At 44.6% G+C, this 14877-nt stretch overlaps 1 protein-coding gene across 1 annotated transcript in view; it reads right to left on the reverse strand.

Moving 5' to 3' along the window:
• Positions 1–2597: 2597 nt before the first annotated feature.
• Positions 2598–14877, reverse strand: part of grm2a (glutamate receptor, metabotropic 2a) — a gene marked incomplete at both ends in the record, with an annotated part of 21382 nt that continues 9102 nt past the window's right edge. Inside the window, 5 exons of the mRNA XM_084315479.1 lie at positions 2598–2630; positions 3999–4238; positions 5469–5820; positions 8626–8873; positions 10570–10811. Of these exons, the coding sequence (XP_084171605.1) occupies positions 2598–2630; positions 3999–4238; positions 5469–5820; positions 8626–8873; positions 10570–10811 (1115 nt within the window). The remainder of the gene's footprint in view (positions 2631–3998; positions 4239–5468; positions 5821–8625; positions 8874–10569; positions 10812–14877) is intronic.

The raw sequence follows: 14877 nt of genomic DNA on the forward strand, positions 1-14877 counted from the left end.
AACGAACGGTTCGGCCAGAACCAGTCCTTCATGGTAAATCTAGGTTGGTTTCCCATTGAGGAGCAAGTGACTGTGGATTCACTCGGTGCAGCACAGTCACGAAAGGGGACCCTGATGTAAACAAGACAAACGACTTTCTCTGGTCTGCATCCCCTTAACAATTGTGTGTATTGAGCCGTACTGTATTGTACCCATTCTGCAATCTGTTAAATAAAGTTTTCATTCATTCAGCCGCCGCGCTCACTGGGGCTATTGATAGCGTCAATTAGTTGTTGTTGTTGTTGTTGGTGCTGCGGATGTGAACGGGGCTGGAGGGGCTTTGGGAGGATGGGAAAGTTATTATTATTATTATTATAATAGTAATTGGCTATCATACGTGCCTAGCTAGCGTTAGCTAAAAGAGCCCTCGCAGTGAAGTTATTATTATTATAGCTATCATACTGCAATATAAACTGAGTTTTATAGTGAAAAGAGCAGCTTTATTTTGGTCAAGATTGAAGGCTCTATATTGCAGGAAATTGCACATACAGGTGTTCATTAAATGTAAAAAAATCTGCCGTGGACCCCCTCCTAACCACCCCTTGCAAAAAAAAAAAAAAAAAAAAAAAAATGTAAAAAAAAAAAAGAATAAAAAAAAAACTTGCACCCCCACTTTCAACTATAACTAGGCGGCCATGCACATGAGCACACACACAACACACACACTGCACACGCTCACACACTAACAGCCACTTTAACATGAGCACACACACACGCATGCTGCACACGCTCACACTTATGGTCACTTTACAAAAGGAAAGGTCACTTTAAGAATAGTATAGTATAACTGTAGATTGTATAATATAGCATTGTATAGCAGTGTACATAAAGACCCAGTGCCTCATCCGTAGCTAACAGTGTATTGCACTACCACAGGACCTAGCATGTCCTATCATGCTCTGTAAATAACTCATGTACATATACCGATATGCCCTACTTTGATTACTTGTTTTATTGCACAATGTCGTTCTATTGGATTCTTATTACTATTGTATTATGCACATCGTTGCGGGCAAGACACCCCGCATTTCATTGTATACTTGTATGCCGTGACAAATAAAACTCTTGACTTGACTTGACTTCTAAATCGTCTCGTTTAAAACAAATAAAGCATGAACATTTGCATGGTGTAGCTTTCTGTGCGTATTCATCCACAATCTATAGCTCAACATGAAAATATTCACAATTAATCGTTAAAAAAAAAATCGCCTAATTCTTTTTCAACCAAAAATGCGTAACACCAGCAACATGAGTGTGTCTGACTCTTAACACCGGCACAGCCATGGAGAAAATGCCACTAATTCCCGCCAGGAACGGGTCAGACGACCTGACAGCTTATATGAGAAATATGAGAAAAATAAACAGTGTAAACTATATAATTACTACCTCTGAATATCAAAATATGAGGTTTACCACAATGAAATGTAGGTTTGAGTGACATCAAAAAAAGAAAAAAGAAATAAATAAAATTAAAAAATATTATAATTGTATTTTCTTTATGGAAGAGCCACACATTGACGGGCAAAGAGCCACATGCGGCTCGCGAGCCACGGGTTGGCCACCCCTGTGCTAGACGCTCGCAAAGTGCTGTGACTTTCATCTGTTCCGTGGAATAACGTTCTAATTACATTTCCCCCCTTTTTTTTATCTACTTTTTCTCCCCATTTTCTATTTTTCTCCCTTCCCCAATTTCGTATTGTCCAATTCTACCCTCCCCTGTCTCGAACGTTGTTAGGCCACGCCTCCCACAAGCCGGCTGCAATGTGGACCAAGCCTTGCATCACGTGTCCCCTCCGGTACTCGAGGAGGCAGCGGTCACATCTTTTCACCGCAGCAGCGTGATCTCTCAGCGGCGGGGGTCTGCGTGGGAGGGACACGCCACCCCCGTCGCTTCCTGATTCTACTGCGCAGGCGCACCAACCGACCTGTAGGAGTCGCTGTCCACAACGTCCGATCCCCACCCACCAGCTTCCCACCCCCTAATACTGCCAATTGTATTAGTATGAACGACCAGCCAAGCTGGTAGCAACGCAGAGAGCTGGGCTCAAACCCAGCATCTCCTGCGTTGGTGGCGAGCGCCTTGCCCATTGCGCCACCTAGCCGCCCCTAATTACATTTAGAAATTTCAGAAACCGTGCCAGATAAAACGGGTACTTTTAGGAAAAGTCATTGAGTGACAGAGCTGGAGCTCGACCGAGTGACGAGGATACATTTATTGAAAATGCCTCGGGGTCATGTGACCCCTTGTCGGTTGTGCTAGTGTTAACCACGTGAGCAGTTTACTATGTTTGCTATCTTCCTGTCATCAGGAACCATGTCAGCATCGTACTACCAGATCCAGCTCTTAGAAACCGCACCTCTACTGCAAGGGTGCAGTGTCGTTAACACCTTGTTAACAGCACTGCCAGGTTAATGGTGCATGATTACCGCAGTAGCAATGCAGAGCAGAGCTCGGACTCCTATAAGAGCTGCATCTGAACCTTCTCACTGCTGTTCACTACTGTTCACTACTATCATTATTACGTTGTTCTATGTTCTGTTATTATTTACTACCTATCCTACCTGTACCCTCCCCCCAGGCTGCTATCGCACTAGAATTTCCACAAGGGGATTAATAAAAAAACACTTTAAATATTTAATCTCAACAACAAGGAGTTTGATTGTGTTTGATACACTGTGTGTTTGTCATCTACTCCCTATAACACCAGAGCTGCTCAGCAACGTGAGCAACGTGAACAACGTGAGCAACGTGAGCAACGTGAGCAACGTAAACAACGTGAGCAACGTGAGGCAACGTGAGCAACGTGAACAACGTGAACAACGTGAGCAACGTGAACAACGTGAGCAATGTGAACAACGTGAGCAACGTGAGCAACGTGAGCAACGTGAACAACTCTATGCCTATTTCCGCCTAGAAACAGTCTGCAAACTACCTACCGCCTAGTTCTATCACTGGTTAAGCTTAGGCGACTCTTTCGAAGTTGGTTACGGTTAGAGTTTGGAATCAGGGCTGGCGTTCTATCGCCCTGCTCTAAGACAAACTCTAACCTTAACCAACTTCGAAAGAGTGGCCTAAACTTAACCGGCGAAAGAACTTGCCGTCACACGATTGGCGAAGATGTCACATGACCAGAAGCGTCAGTGGCCAATCAGATCGCGTAAAAATGCAAGTTTGTTGGTAAAAAACTAGACGCACCCGGGTCGGCCTCACCGACCCGGGTTCAAAACGCCCTCAGGCCATTGATATATATATATATATTTTTTTAAAGGGGAACTATCTTATAAATGGCCTTTTTGAGTGTTTAGCATTGTTTCCTAGCTATGTGAACTTATATTAATATGATCTATGTCTCTAATTCTCATATTGGCGCATTCTTCCAATTCTCCTCTCACAATATTCACCCTCACTGAACTGAGTCATTTGAAAATGTGCGGATCTGTGATGTTAGAGAGACACCGCTGCATGATAATGTTCAGGCGGCGACGACGCTGCGCAGTGGTTTAGGAGCCCAGGCTCAAAACAGCTCGAGATCTTGAGGTAGAAAAATGCTGTTTTTGAGGACTTGATTAGAAATACAAAACAATGAATAAAAAAAATATATATATTACAGAGGTGTTCCATAGACTCACAGGAATTGTGTAAAAGTGCCCAAATAGTGAAAGAAATAGTAAAATAGTTCCCCTTTAAGATATTTTTATTGGTATTTTCCCTTTTTACACAAACGACAAAAAGACATTGAAATACGAATAAAATAAAAAATTAAATGTAAAGCAACACAAACAGGCACGAAGTGTTCTGTGTAGAGAGGCTCAAGGCTTACATCTCTGACGGATTACAAAAATACAAAAAATAAATAATAATAATAAAAGATTTAATAAACAAACATGACTTTGAATAAATGTAACTAACATCGTGGGTACGTAATACAGATACAGTAATGATCCCCCCCGACACTCACCCTGTAGTCGCTGGCGGTCACGTAGAAGATGGGCTGGAAGGCCAGCCAGATGATGCAGGTGGTGTACATGGTGAACCCGATGAACTTGGCCTCGTTGAAGTTCTCGGGGCACTTGCGCGTCTTGAAGGCATAGACGGTGCAGAGGGCGATGAGGACGCAGTTGTAGGTGAGCGACAGCAGCATGCTGGAGTCCCTGCTGCTGCACTTGAGCGTGACCACGTCCCTGCGCTCGGGGCTCACCTGGACGGGGGAGGAGCCAGGGTTACTGTGCGGCCTTGTTTACAAGACGAATCAAAAAAACACACCTGTGTGGACTTATGTAAGAAAAGAAAAAAGAAAAAAATCACTAATAATTAGGGATGCTCAATATTGGCTTTTTTACCGATACCGATATACCGATATTGTCCAACTCTTAATTTCCGATACCGATATCAACCGATACCGATATATGCAGGGTTTCCCCCCCCCAAAAAAATGGAATAATTTCAGGTAATTAACATTACATATCTCTTGTTGTGGAATTAACACAACATTATGCATACTTTTGACAATAAATAAAATCAGAATTTGTTCTTACTTGTTTGCCTGGGTAAATAAAGGTTATAGAAATGTAAAAAAAAAAAATTTTTAAATAATTTTTTTTAAACCGATACTGATATTTTCCGATATCACATTTTAATGCCGATATCGGCCAATAATATCGGTAGGCCGATAATATCGGACATCCCTACTACTACTAATAATAATAATAATAATAATAATAATAATAATAATAATAATAATAATAATAATAATAATAATAATAATAATAATAATAATAATAATAATAATAATAAAAAAAAATAAAAAAAATAATAATAATAATAATAATAATAATAATAAATGTTTGATGTTTTACTCAAAACTGTACTCCTGAATAATTTTATCCTTTAAAGGAAAACTCCAACATTTTGGGAGATCAGCTCACCGTCTTCTCCAGAGAGAGACCAGAAGATAGATACCAGTCTCCTCTCTGTGCGTTCAGTAGAAAGATATCTGGCTGCACGTTAGCCTAGCTTAGCACAACGAATGGAAGCGGACGTGACCGGGTAGCCTTCGGGGAGAGGTGTTAGTTTGGACAATGGCTAGGCTACCTGGCTAGGCTATAGGCCTGTTGGGATGTTAGATCCTAATGTGAATATTTTCTGTTGTGAAGCACTTTGAGCTGCAGTTTCTGTATGAAAGGTGCTATACAAATAAAGTTTATTATTATTATTATTATTAATGGCTAGGCTACCCGGTCATGTCCGCTTCCATTCATTGTGCTAAGCTAGGCTAACGTGCAGCCAGATAGCTTTCTACTCAACGCACAGAGAGGAGACTGGTCTCTATCTTCTTGTCTCTCTCTGGAGAAGACGGTGAGCTCATTTCACCCAAAATGTTGTCGTGTTCCTTTAAAAACGACACTTTCTTCTTCTCTCTCCCTCTCACCTCCCTGCGCACGCCCGGCGGCTCCGCCAGCAGCCACGCCACCACCACCACCAGCTGGCAGGAGATGAGCGCCGCGCAGATGGCCACCTGGGACGCGGGGCTGATGAAGCGCGGCCGCCGGGCGCCGTCCCGCACGCCGCTGAAGATGCGCGCGATGCGGTTGGTCTTGGTGAGCAGCGCGGAGTAGCACACGGCGAACGAGGTGCCCAGGCCCAGGCGGCGCAGGGCACACACGGCCGTGGACGGCTTGGCGATGTAGACGAAGGTCATGCCATAGCACAGCAGCACGCCCAGCAGGAGGATGTAGGAGAGCTCCCGGCCGCTGGCCTTCACCACGGGCGTCTCGTTGTGCCTGGAGTCACAGCCGTGGAGCCGGAGGTGGAGAGACACAAACATTATAGTTCCGGTTAGATTCAAACTCATTACGTTACGGCCAGCAGACCCTCCTTCACTCAGCTGCGGGTCTGTGGGACAGCCTGCCCAGCAGCATCAAACAGGCCCCCGGGTTAACTGTGTCATCGGCGTAGGACAGAGAGGGTGGCATATTTATTTATTATTCTTTATTATCTTTATTATTCTTTTATCTTCAACTGTATATTGTATACTACTGGCTAATGTTGTTGTTTTTGTTGTTATTATTATTATTACTTTGATTATTATTGTTATTATTATTATCTTAATATTAGGAAAATTGTTTTATGAACTTATTTCACTTTACTTTTGTTTTTGTGTTTTTTTTTTTTATCCGATGATTTAGTGAGTTGAGGCCCCGTATACAGTAGGTCCATCTGGGTCTCTGGCCTCTAATCTGCACCTTTATACACTTTCTGTCACGGTCAATGTTTTTACTGTTTTCCTGAAAATGGTAAAAGAAATTGTAATTTTTTTTAATGCATATTGTATCTTAATCTTTTATGATGTTGTTTTATGTTGATGTATGTCCTGTTTTTTAATAATACCAGGGACCATGATGGAAATAAGTGCTTGCATTTTATCATGTTTTTTTATCCCTTGGATGATGTCTCTAATAATCCACAATCAAATCAATCAATCAAGAGAGAGAGAGAGAGAGAGAGGACTGAGAGAGAGAGAGGACTGAGAGAGAGAGGACTGAGAGAGAGAGAGAGAGGACTGAGAGAGAGAGAGAGGTTTATGATGATTATTTTGTAATTTAATATGTTTCTGTTGATTGTTTTACTTATTGCTAATATTATGGTATGTTTTATTGCTTAATAATATATATGTTATTGTTTGTATGTTGGACTTGCTTTGGCAATAAGTATGTTGATATTTCATGCCAATAAAGCCTATTTGAATTGAAAATTGAATTGAGAGGACTGAGAGAGAGAGAGAGAGAGAGAGAGAGAGAGAGAGAGGACTGAGAGAGAGAGAGGACTGAGAGAGAGAGAGGACTGAGAGAGAGAGAGAGGACTGAGAGAGAGAGAGGACTGATAGAGAGAGAGGACTGAGAGAGAGAGAGGACTGAGAGAGAGGACTGAGAGAGAGAGAGGACTGAGAGAGAGAGAGGACTGAGAGAGAGAGAGGACTGAGAGAGAGAGAGAGGACTGAGAGAGAGAGAGAGGACTGAGAGAGAGAGGACTGAGAGAGAGAGAGAGGACTGAGAGAGAGAGAGGACTGAGAGAGAGAGAGGACTGAGAGAGTGAGAGAGGACTGAGAGAGAGAGAGGACTGAGAGAGAGAGAGGACTGAGAGAGAGAGAGGACTGAGAGAGAGAGAGAGGACTGAGAGAGAGAGAGGACTGAGAGAGAGAGGACTGAGAGAGAGAGAGGACTGAGAGAGAGACAGAGGACTGAGAGAGAGAGGACTGAGAGAGAGAGGACTGAGAGAGAGAGAGAGAGGACTGAGAGAGAGAGAGGACTGAGAGAGAGAGAGAGGACTGAGAGAGAGAGAGAGGACTGAGAGAGAGAGAGGACTGAGAGAGAGAGAGGACTGAGAGAGAGAGATAGGACTGAGAGAGAGAGAGGACTGAGAGAGAGAGAGAGGACTGAGAGAGAGAGAGAGGACTGAGAGAGAGAGAGGACTGAGAGAGAGAGAGAGGACTGAGAGAGAAAGAGGACTGAGAGAGAGAGGACTGAGAGAGAGAGAGGACTGAGAGAGAGAGAGGACTGAGAGAGAGAGAGGACTGAGAGAGAGAGAGGACTGAGAGAGAGAGAGGACTGAGAGAGAGAGGACTGAGAGAGAGAGAGGACGGAGAGAGAGGACTGAGAGAGAGAGAGGACTGAGAGAGAGAGAGGACTGAGAGAGAGAGAGGACTGAGAGAGAGACAGAGGACTGAGAGAGAGAGAGGACTGATAGAGAGAGAGAGGACTGAGAGAGAGAGAGGACTGAGAGAGAGAGAGGACTGAGAGAGAGACAGAGGACTGAGAGAGAGAGAGAGGACTGAGAGAGAGAGATTACTGAGAGAGAGAGAGAGAGAGGACTGAGAGAAAGAGGACTGAGAGAGAGAGAGGACTGAGAGAGAGAGAGAGAGGACTGAGAGAGAGAGGACTGAGAGAGAGAGAGAGAGGACTGAGAGAGAGAGAGAGAGGACTGAGAGAGAGAGATAAGACTGAGAGAGAGAGATGACTGAGAGAGAGAGAGGACTGAGAGAGAGAGAGGACTGAGAGAGAGAGGACTGAGAGAGAGAGAGGACTGAGAGAGAGAGATAAGACTGAGAGAGAGAGATGACTGAGAGAGAGAGAGAGAGGACTGAGAGAGAGAGAGGACTGAGAGAGAGAGGACTGCAGAGAGAGAGAGGACTGAGAGAGAGAGAGGACTGAGAGAGAGAGAGAGGACTGAGAGAGAGAGAGAGGACTGAGAGAGAGAGAGAGAGGACTGAGAGAGAGAGATAAGACTGAGAGAGAGAGATGACTGAGAGAGAGAGAGAGGACTGAGAGAGAGAGAGGACTGAGAGAGAGAGGACTGCAGAGAGAGAGAGAGGACTGAGAGAGAGAGAGGACTGAGAGAGAGAGAGGACTGAGAGAGAGAGAGAGAGAGAGAGAGAGAGAGAGAGAGAGAGAGAGAGAGAGAGAGAGAGAGAGAGAGAGAGAGCGAGAGAGAGAGAGAAAGGATTTGATCATGTTTTTATTAATCCCTTGGATGATGTCTCCACAACATAATCCACAATAAAAATCAATCAACCGATCGATGGATCAGACCTGAGGAAGACGCCGATGACCCCGAGGGTGCACAGCATGCCCAGGCAGGAGATGGTGACGGGCCCCAGGGCCCAGGCGTCCTCCCAGCGGATGTACTCCTCCGGCAGGGCGTAGCAGGCCGTCAGGTTGGCCAGGGGCCAGGTGCCGGAGCTGCAGTCAGCGCAGGTGAACTCGTCCAGCAGGTACTGGAAGGCCTGGCAGGGGATGCAGATCCAGCAGCACACGTCGCCCGGCTGCATGCTCTTCACCTTTTATACATAGTAATAATAATAATTATTATTATTATTATTATTTTTTTTTTATATTTTATATATATATATTTTTTTTTAATATTTTTTATTTTTTAATTTTTTTTTATTGTTATTATTATTAGTGCTGTCAGGCGATTAACCCTTTCACTGCCACACGACAGCCGGTTAACCCTTTCACTGTGACAATACAGAAGGTTAGCCCTTTACTATCACACAATCGACGGCGATGCTCCATCATTAGCATCATTAGCTCCGCGGATGTGTGATAGTAAAGGGCTAACCTTCTGCCGTGTGGCAGTGAAAGGGGTAATAAAATGTATCTAATTAATTACAGGATTTGTGATTGATTCATCTAATTCATTTGCATTTTCATCACATTTTTTAGGCCTGATATTCTATATTCTATAATCATATTTCAAATGGCATGTGATCCGGATGGCAGAATTCAGTACTGTATCTACAAAACCTTCTGTTTAATCATCTTCCATTTATTCATTTGCTTAGATTTTTCAGGTCTGGTAAATTTTAGCATGGTGTTATTCACACAGTCATAGATAAAAAAAAATTATTGATATTCTCATTTGGTTCATTACAATTTACTCAAGCCTAGTAACAGACACAGTATTTTTGACACTGGGAATACATTCCCTGAGATCCATAGATGTCCCTAGAATCAGATACCAAGAACATGCAAATGGACCATTTAAAAAAATTCTGTAAATGTGTATTCTAGGTTCTTATGGAATGAATGAGATTTAAAAATAATAAAATAAATTATTTATTTATTTTTCTATACATTTTGAGTAAATTTTCATAACGCGATAATTTGCTGTGTAATTTATTCATCTAATTAACGTGATAAACTGACAGCCCTAATAATAATAATAATAATAATAATAATAATAATAATAATAATAATAATAATAATAATAATAATAATAATAATAATAATAATAAACTTTATTTTTATAGCACCTTTCATACAGAAAACTGCAGCTCAAAGTGCTTCACAAGAGAATAAAAGACATAAAATGAGCACATAAAGTGCAGACATATAAAATCACAGTTTCTCACATTAGGATCTAACATCCCAACAGGCCACCTTGTTTATGGTTTGATTCAGTTTTAAATAGACAATAATAAAAAGAGTAAGATCAAATAGACAGAGTAAAATAGAGCAATAGTGCAGTGCAATAAAATTGTGGAATAGAATAGATTAAAAAATATATATATTTTACAGTGCAATAAAATAGTTCTGGATTACTGTTCAACAGTTCAAAGTCGTCTTTTTTATACATAAACAGATTGTTTTTAGTAATACTGTTCCAGCAATGCAGCAGCTTGGATTGCCAGGTCCTAAAACCAACGCTTTAAAGGAGATCTTTTATTTTTAGAGCATTAACTCTTTGGAATAACCTGCCTAAAAAACCTCTGCTGCCTTTACAGTAGATTCACTTTAAAAAATTATCTTAAATTGTTTTTAACACAATTATTTTTTTCTGTTTCTGTGCTTGCATGTAATTTTAGCCATCTTAATTGTTAGTTGCATTATGCATTGTGTGGTGAGTACTGACTTTTAATCATTTAGTTTTTGCAATAATAATTGTTTTTGTATGTATTTCTTTTGTGTGGACCTGTTGCTATGGTACCAGCTAATGGGGATCCGTAATAAAATCAAATAAAAAATCTTCACCTCGTTCTTCCTGCAGGGGTCGCTGCACTGCGAGGTGGGGGGCCCCGCGGAGGAGCCTCGGCCGGCCCCCCAGGAGGGGATCTGGCTGGTGTTCAACGTGAGGGTCTGGGCCCAGTGGCCCACCTTGCGGTAGACGTAGCGGCCGCCCTCCTGGTGGTAGTGGAAGATGTTGTAGCGGCCCAGGCTGTCGCCCATGCCGTCGAAACGCACCATGTTCTCTGTGTCCGCCGGGCGGAAGGGAGCTGGGGGGGAGGGGGGGAGAGGGGGGAGGGAGAGAGGGAGGGAGGGAGGGGGGGGGAGAGAGGGAGAGAGATGGGGGGAGAGAGAAAGAGGGAGGGAGAGAGAGAGGGAGAGGGGGGGAGGGAAAGGGAGAGAGAGGGGGGGGATAGGGAGAGAGAGAGGAATATATATTTATATATTATATATATATATATAGAGAGAGAGAGAAATATATATATTTATATATTGTGGTGGACACTAGAGGGAGGTGTCTCACTTCAGAATGGACACTGATTGAGTGACAGGAGGGAGTTGACTTAATGGTGTGGCTGTACCTTGGTTCTGTTGGATTTGTTTGGAAGTAAAGTTCAGAGACTCGATACTCCGTCTGCTCGTCTCATTGATTCACTTCCACAGTGGTGACCCTGAATTGTGAAATATGAGCAATAACGAGGCTCCACCGGCTGTGGTTCCCGCAGTGTATGCAGCTACAGTCAAGTTGCCAGAGTTTCAACACATCGAGGCACAATTTCACCTCAGCGGAATAACGGCGGATGACACTAAAAATTATCATGTTGTCGCAGCATTGGATTCCTCCACTACACGCCGGGTGATGGGATTCCTGAGAGAAGCACCAGCAGCCGGCAAATACAACGCGCTCAAAGAACAGCTGTTGCGGTTGTTCCAGCTGTCAGATGCAGAGCGCGCGGAGCGCCTATTGTCCCTCAACGGATTAGGGGACAGTAGGATTCAGGTGACAGGACTTCGACTTGAGGATATGGTGTTTCACGACAGCGGCGCCACGCTCCTCTGTGACGTCTCCACTGGCCAGCCCCGCCCCATGGTTCCAACTGACTGGCGCCACCGGGTATTTGACACCATTCATGCCCTTTCACCACATTACTGGGGTAAGGGCGCCGGTCAAGCTGGTAGAGGCCAAGTTCGTCTGGCAGGGCCTTAGGAAGTTTCAAGTTTCAAGTTTCTTTAATAGTTGTCATACAGAAGTACAGAATACTTTTATACAAAATGCTTCTTACTGTTACGCTCCAGAGACTGTGCAAGATAAGTATGAAATAAAATAACATAGTAAAATTAGAAGTAAAAAAAAATGAGGTCACAGTGTTCAGTTTAGACATATGTACAATGTTCGATGCAGAATAGACGTAGTTACCATACAATATACAATACTGTGCAGTGTACTAATATACAATACTATATAGTGCAAGGCAGGAATGGGACGAGGTGCAATTTAGGTACAATTCACAGTAGGTGTACGAGTTGTAGTGCAAATCCTTTATCAATAAATATAAAGTGTAAAGTGTGTTTGTGTGATCTAAAGTGTGGAGAGTGGGTGCTGCAGTGTGTTGTTTGTTTGAGTGAGTGTGTGCATGTGGGTGTGTGTGCTGTGTGCATTTGATGGTTGTTGCATAGTGTTTATTGTTCGTTTAGCAGCCTGATGGCCTGGGGATAGAAGCTTCTTCTGAGTCTTTCTGTGCTCGCCTTAAGACTCCGGTATCGCTTGCCTGACCGCAGCAGTTCAAAGAGGCAGTTGTTCGGGTGGCTCGAGTCCTTAATAATTCTCTTAGCCTTCCCTTGCACCGCTTGTTGTAAATGTTCTGGAGGGTGGGAAGCCCCCCTCCAATTGTGCGTTCGGCTGAACGTGTCACTCTTTGTAGTCTGCTACGGTCTTGTGCAGTGCTATTCCCAAACCAGGAGGTGATGTTGCCGGTCAGGATGCTCTCTATTGTACATGAGTAGAAGTTCCTAAGGATCTTCTGACTGACTTGGAACTTCCTTAGGCGCCTGAGGAAGTAGAGGCGTTGTCGTGCCTTCTTCACAACACTGTCAATGTGTGTGGTCCATGTCAAGTCCTCGGATATGTGGGCTCCAAAGTAGGACGTCAAAGTATGGGCGGCCTCCTGTGTGGCGTGCCAGCGTGCCAAGGTACATCGTCACACTAAGGCCCCCCTGGAGCCGTTTCTCATTCCGGAGAGGCAGTTTGACCATGTCCACGTGGAACTGGTGGGCCCACTTCCCCCGTCTCAGGGTTTCACACACCTCCTCACTATGGTGGACAGGACCACCAGGTGGCCGGAGGTTGTTCCCCTGTCATCGACAACGGCTGCGGAGGTGGCTCGGGCGTTTATCTTCGGCTGGGTCACTCGGTTTGGCACGCATTGGACCTGACTTCTGACAGGGGATCCCAGTTCACTTCTGAGCTGTGGAGCACCGTGGCTGAGAGACTTGGGGTGAAACTCCATCGTACCACAGCATACAACCCAAAGGCCAACGGCATGTGTGAGCGTTTTCACAGATCCATGAAGGCCGCTCTCCGGGCCACGCTCACAGACGGCAACTGGGTCGACCGTCTTCCGTGGGTCATGTTGGGCCTGCGTACTGCCCCTAAGGAAGACCTGCAGGCCTCTTCAGCCGAATTGGTCTTTGGTCAACCGCTGAGGGTCCCAGGGGAGTTCCTTCCTGGTTCCTCTGCCCCTTGGTCCACTGCAGCTCACCGATCTGCCTTCCAGGACGCAGCGAGGGTGTTTGCCCCAGTTCCCACACATCACTGCCTTCCCCAGTCCTACATTCCTAAGGACCTGATGACTGCGAGGTATGTGTTCGTCCGTCATGATGCCCACCGTTCTCCACTGCAGGCTCCCTATGACGGGCCCCTTCCGCGTCCTCGAGCCGGGCCCCAAGTACTTTGTGGTGGACATGGGGGGGAATAAGGAGCAGATCTCAGTCGATCGTCTTAAGCCTGCTCATGTGGTCCCAAACGGGCGGTGGAGCTGGCTCAGCCCCGGCGCCGGGGCCGGCCACCCAAGTCTTCCCCTGTCCCATGCCCTCCGGCCGTTGTTACCCCTACCTTTCCACCGACGAAGCCTCGGCGGCGGCGGGGACGGCCCCCTGCCCCTACCCTTACCCTTTCCCCTTCCACGTTCCCTGTGACTGTTAAATACAGTCGTTATGGCCGCGTGGTCAGACCTCCTAAAAGAGACTGAAGACACTGGGTGCACTGTTTTGGGGGGTTGGTACGGGTTTATTGTGTTCAGTTCCGTTTATTTTCTGAATGTTCGGGGGGGGGGGGGGGGGGGGGGCTGTGTGGTGGACACTAGATGGAGGTGTCTCACCTCAGAATGGACACTGATTGGGTGGTAAGGAGGAGTTGCCTTAAGGGTGTGGCTGTACTTGGTTCGTTTGGATTTGTTTGGAAGTAAAGTTCAGAGACTCGATACTCCGTCTGCTCGTCTCATTTATCGACTTCACAATATATATATATATATAGAGAGAGAGAGATAAGAGAGAGAGAGAGAGAGAGATAGAGAGAGAGAGAGAGAGAGAGAGAGAGAGAGAGAGAGAGAGAGAGAGAGAGAGAGAGAGAGAGAGAGAGAGATGGACAGACATACATCATCTCATATGATAAATGCAACACGTAAAAAGAAATATATAAATATAAATATAGCAATCAGCGTCTGGTTTGGTTTTCTGATTGATTTGTGTTCCTGGATCAAAATACATCTCACTCAGAGGAGCTCTTTTGGACGAGGGAGAGCTTGCATTTCATTCGTCACGCTACGTCCTCAGACGCCTGCTCTCTGGATTGGACGGAGCCTGAGCTCTGATTGGACGGAGCCTGAGCTCTGATTGGACGGAGCGGGAGGCACGAGGGGACTCAGGTGTATGTGCTCACAGCAGCTTCACACTGGAAACGCCAAGAGATGCTTAATAGTTCTGAGAAGCGCTTCGATGGAGGTCATATTGACGAACGGCTTCTAAAATGATGTTCCATTTTATATATTTATATTTATCCATATCTGTCTGAATATACCTGCATATAATCCTTCTATATACCTACTTATACCACCCGCATGTAGCCCATATAACTATATAGCATGTACAACAATGCTATATTTACCGTATATATATATTTATTCTTACCGTATATATATATATTATGGTTATATATGCCTTTCTGTATTTACACTCGACGTGACTGTAAACGAGGGAAACCTCAGTTGCCTTTCGTGTTCAAATAAAGGTTAGACATTTAATTAAATTAAATTATATATATAACCATTGCACTTTACC

This window comes from Notolepis coatsorum (genome assembly GCF_963971535.1).
Source record: "Notolepis coatsorum genome assembly, chromosome: 6".
NCBI classification, from domain to species: Eukaryota; Metazoa; Chordata; class Actinopteri; order Aulopiformes; family Paralepididae; genus Notolepis; species Notolepis coatsorum.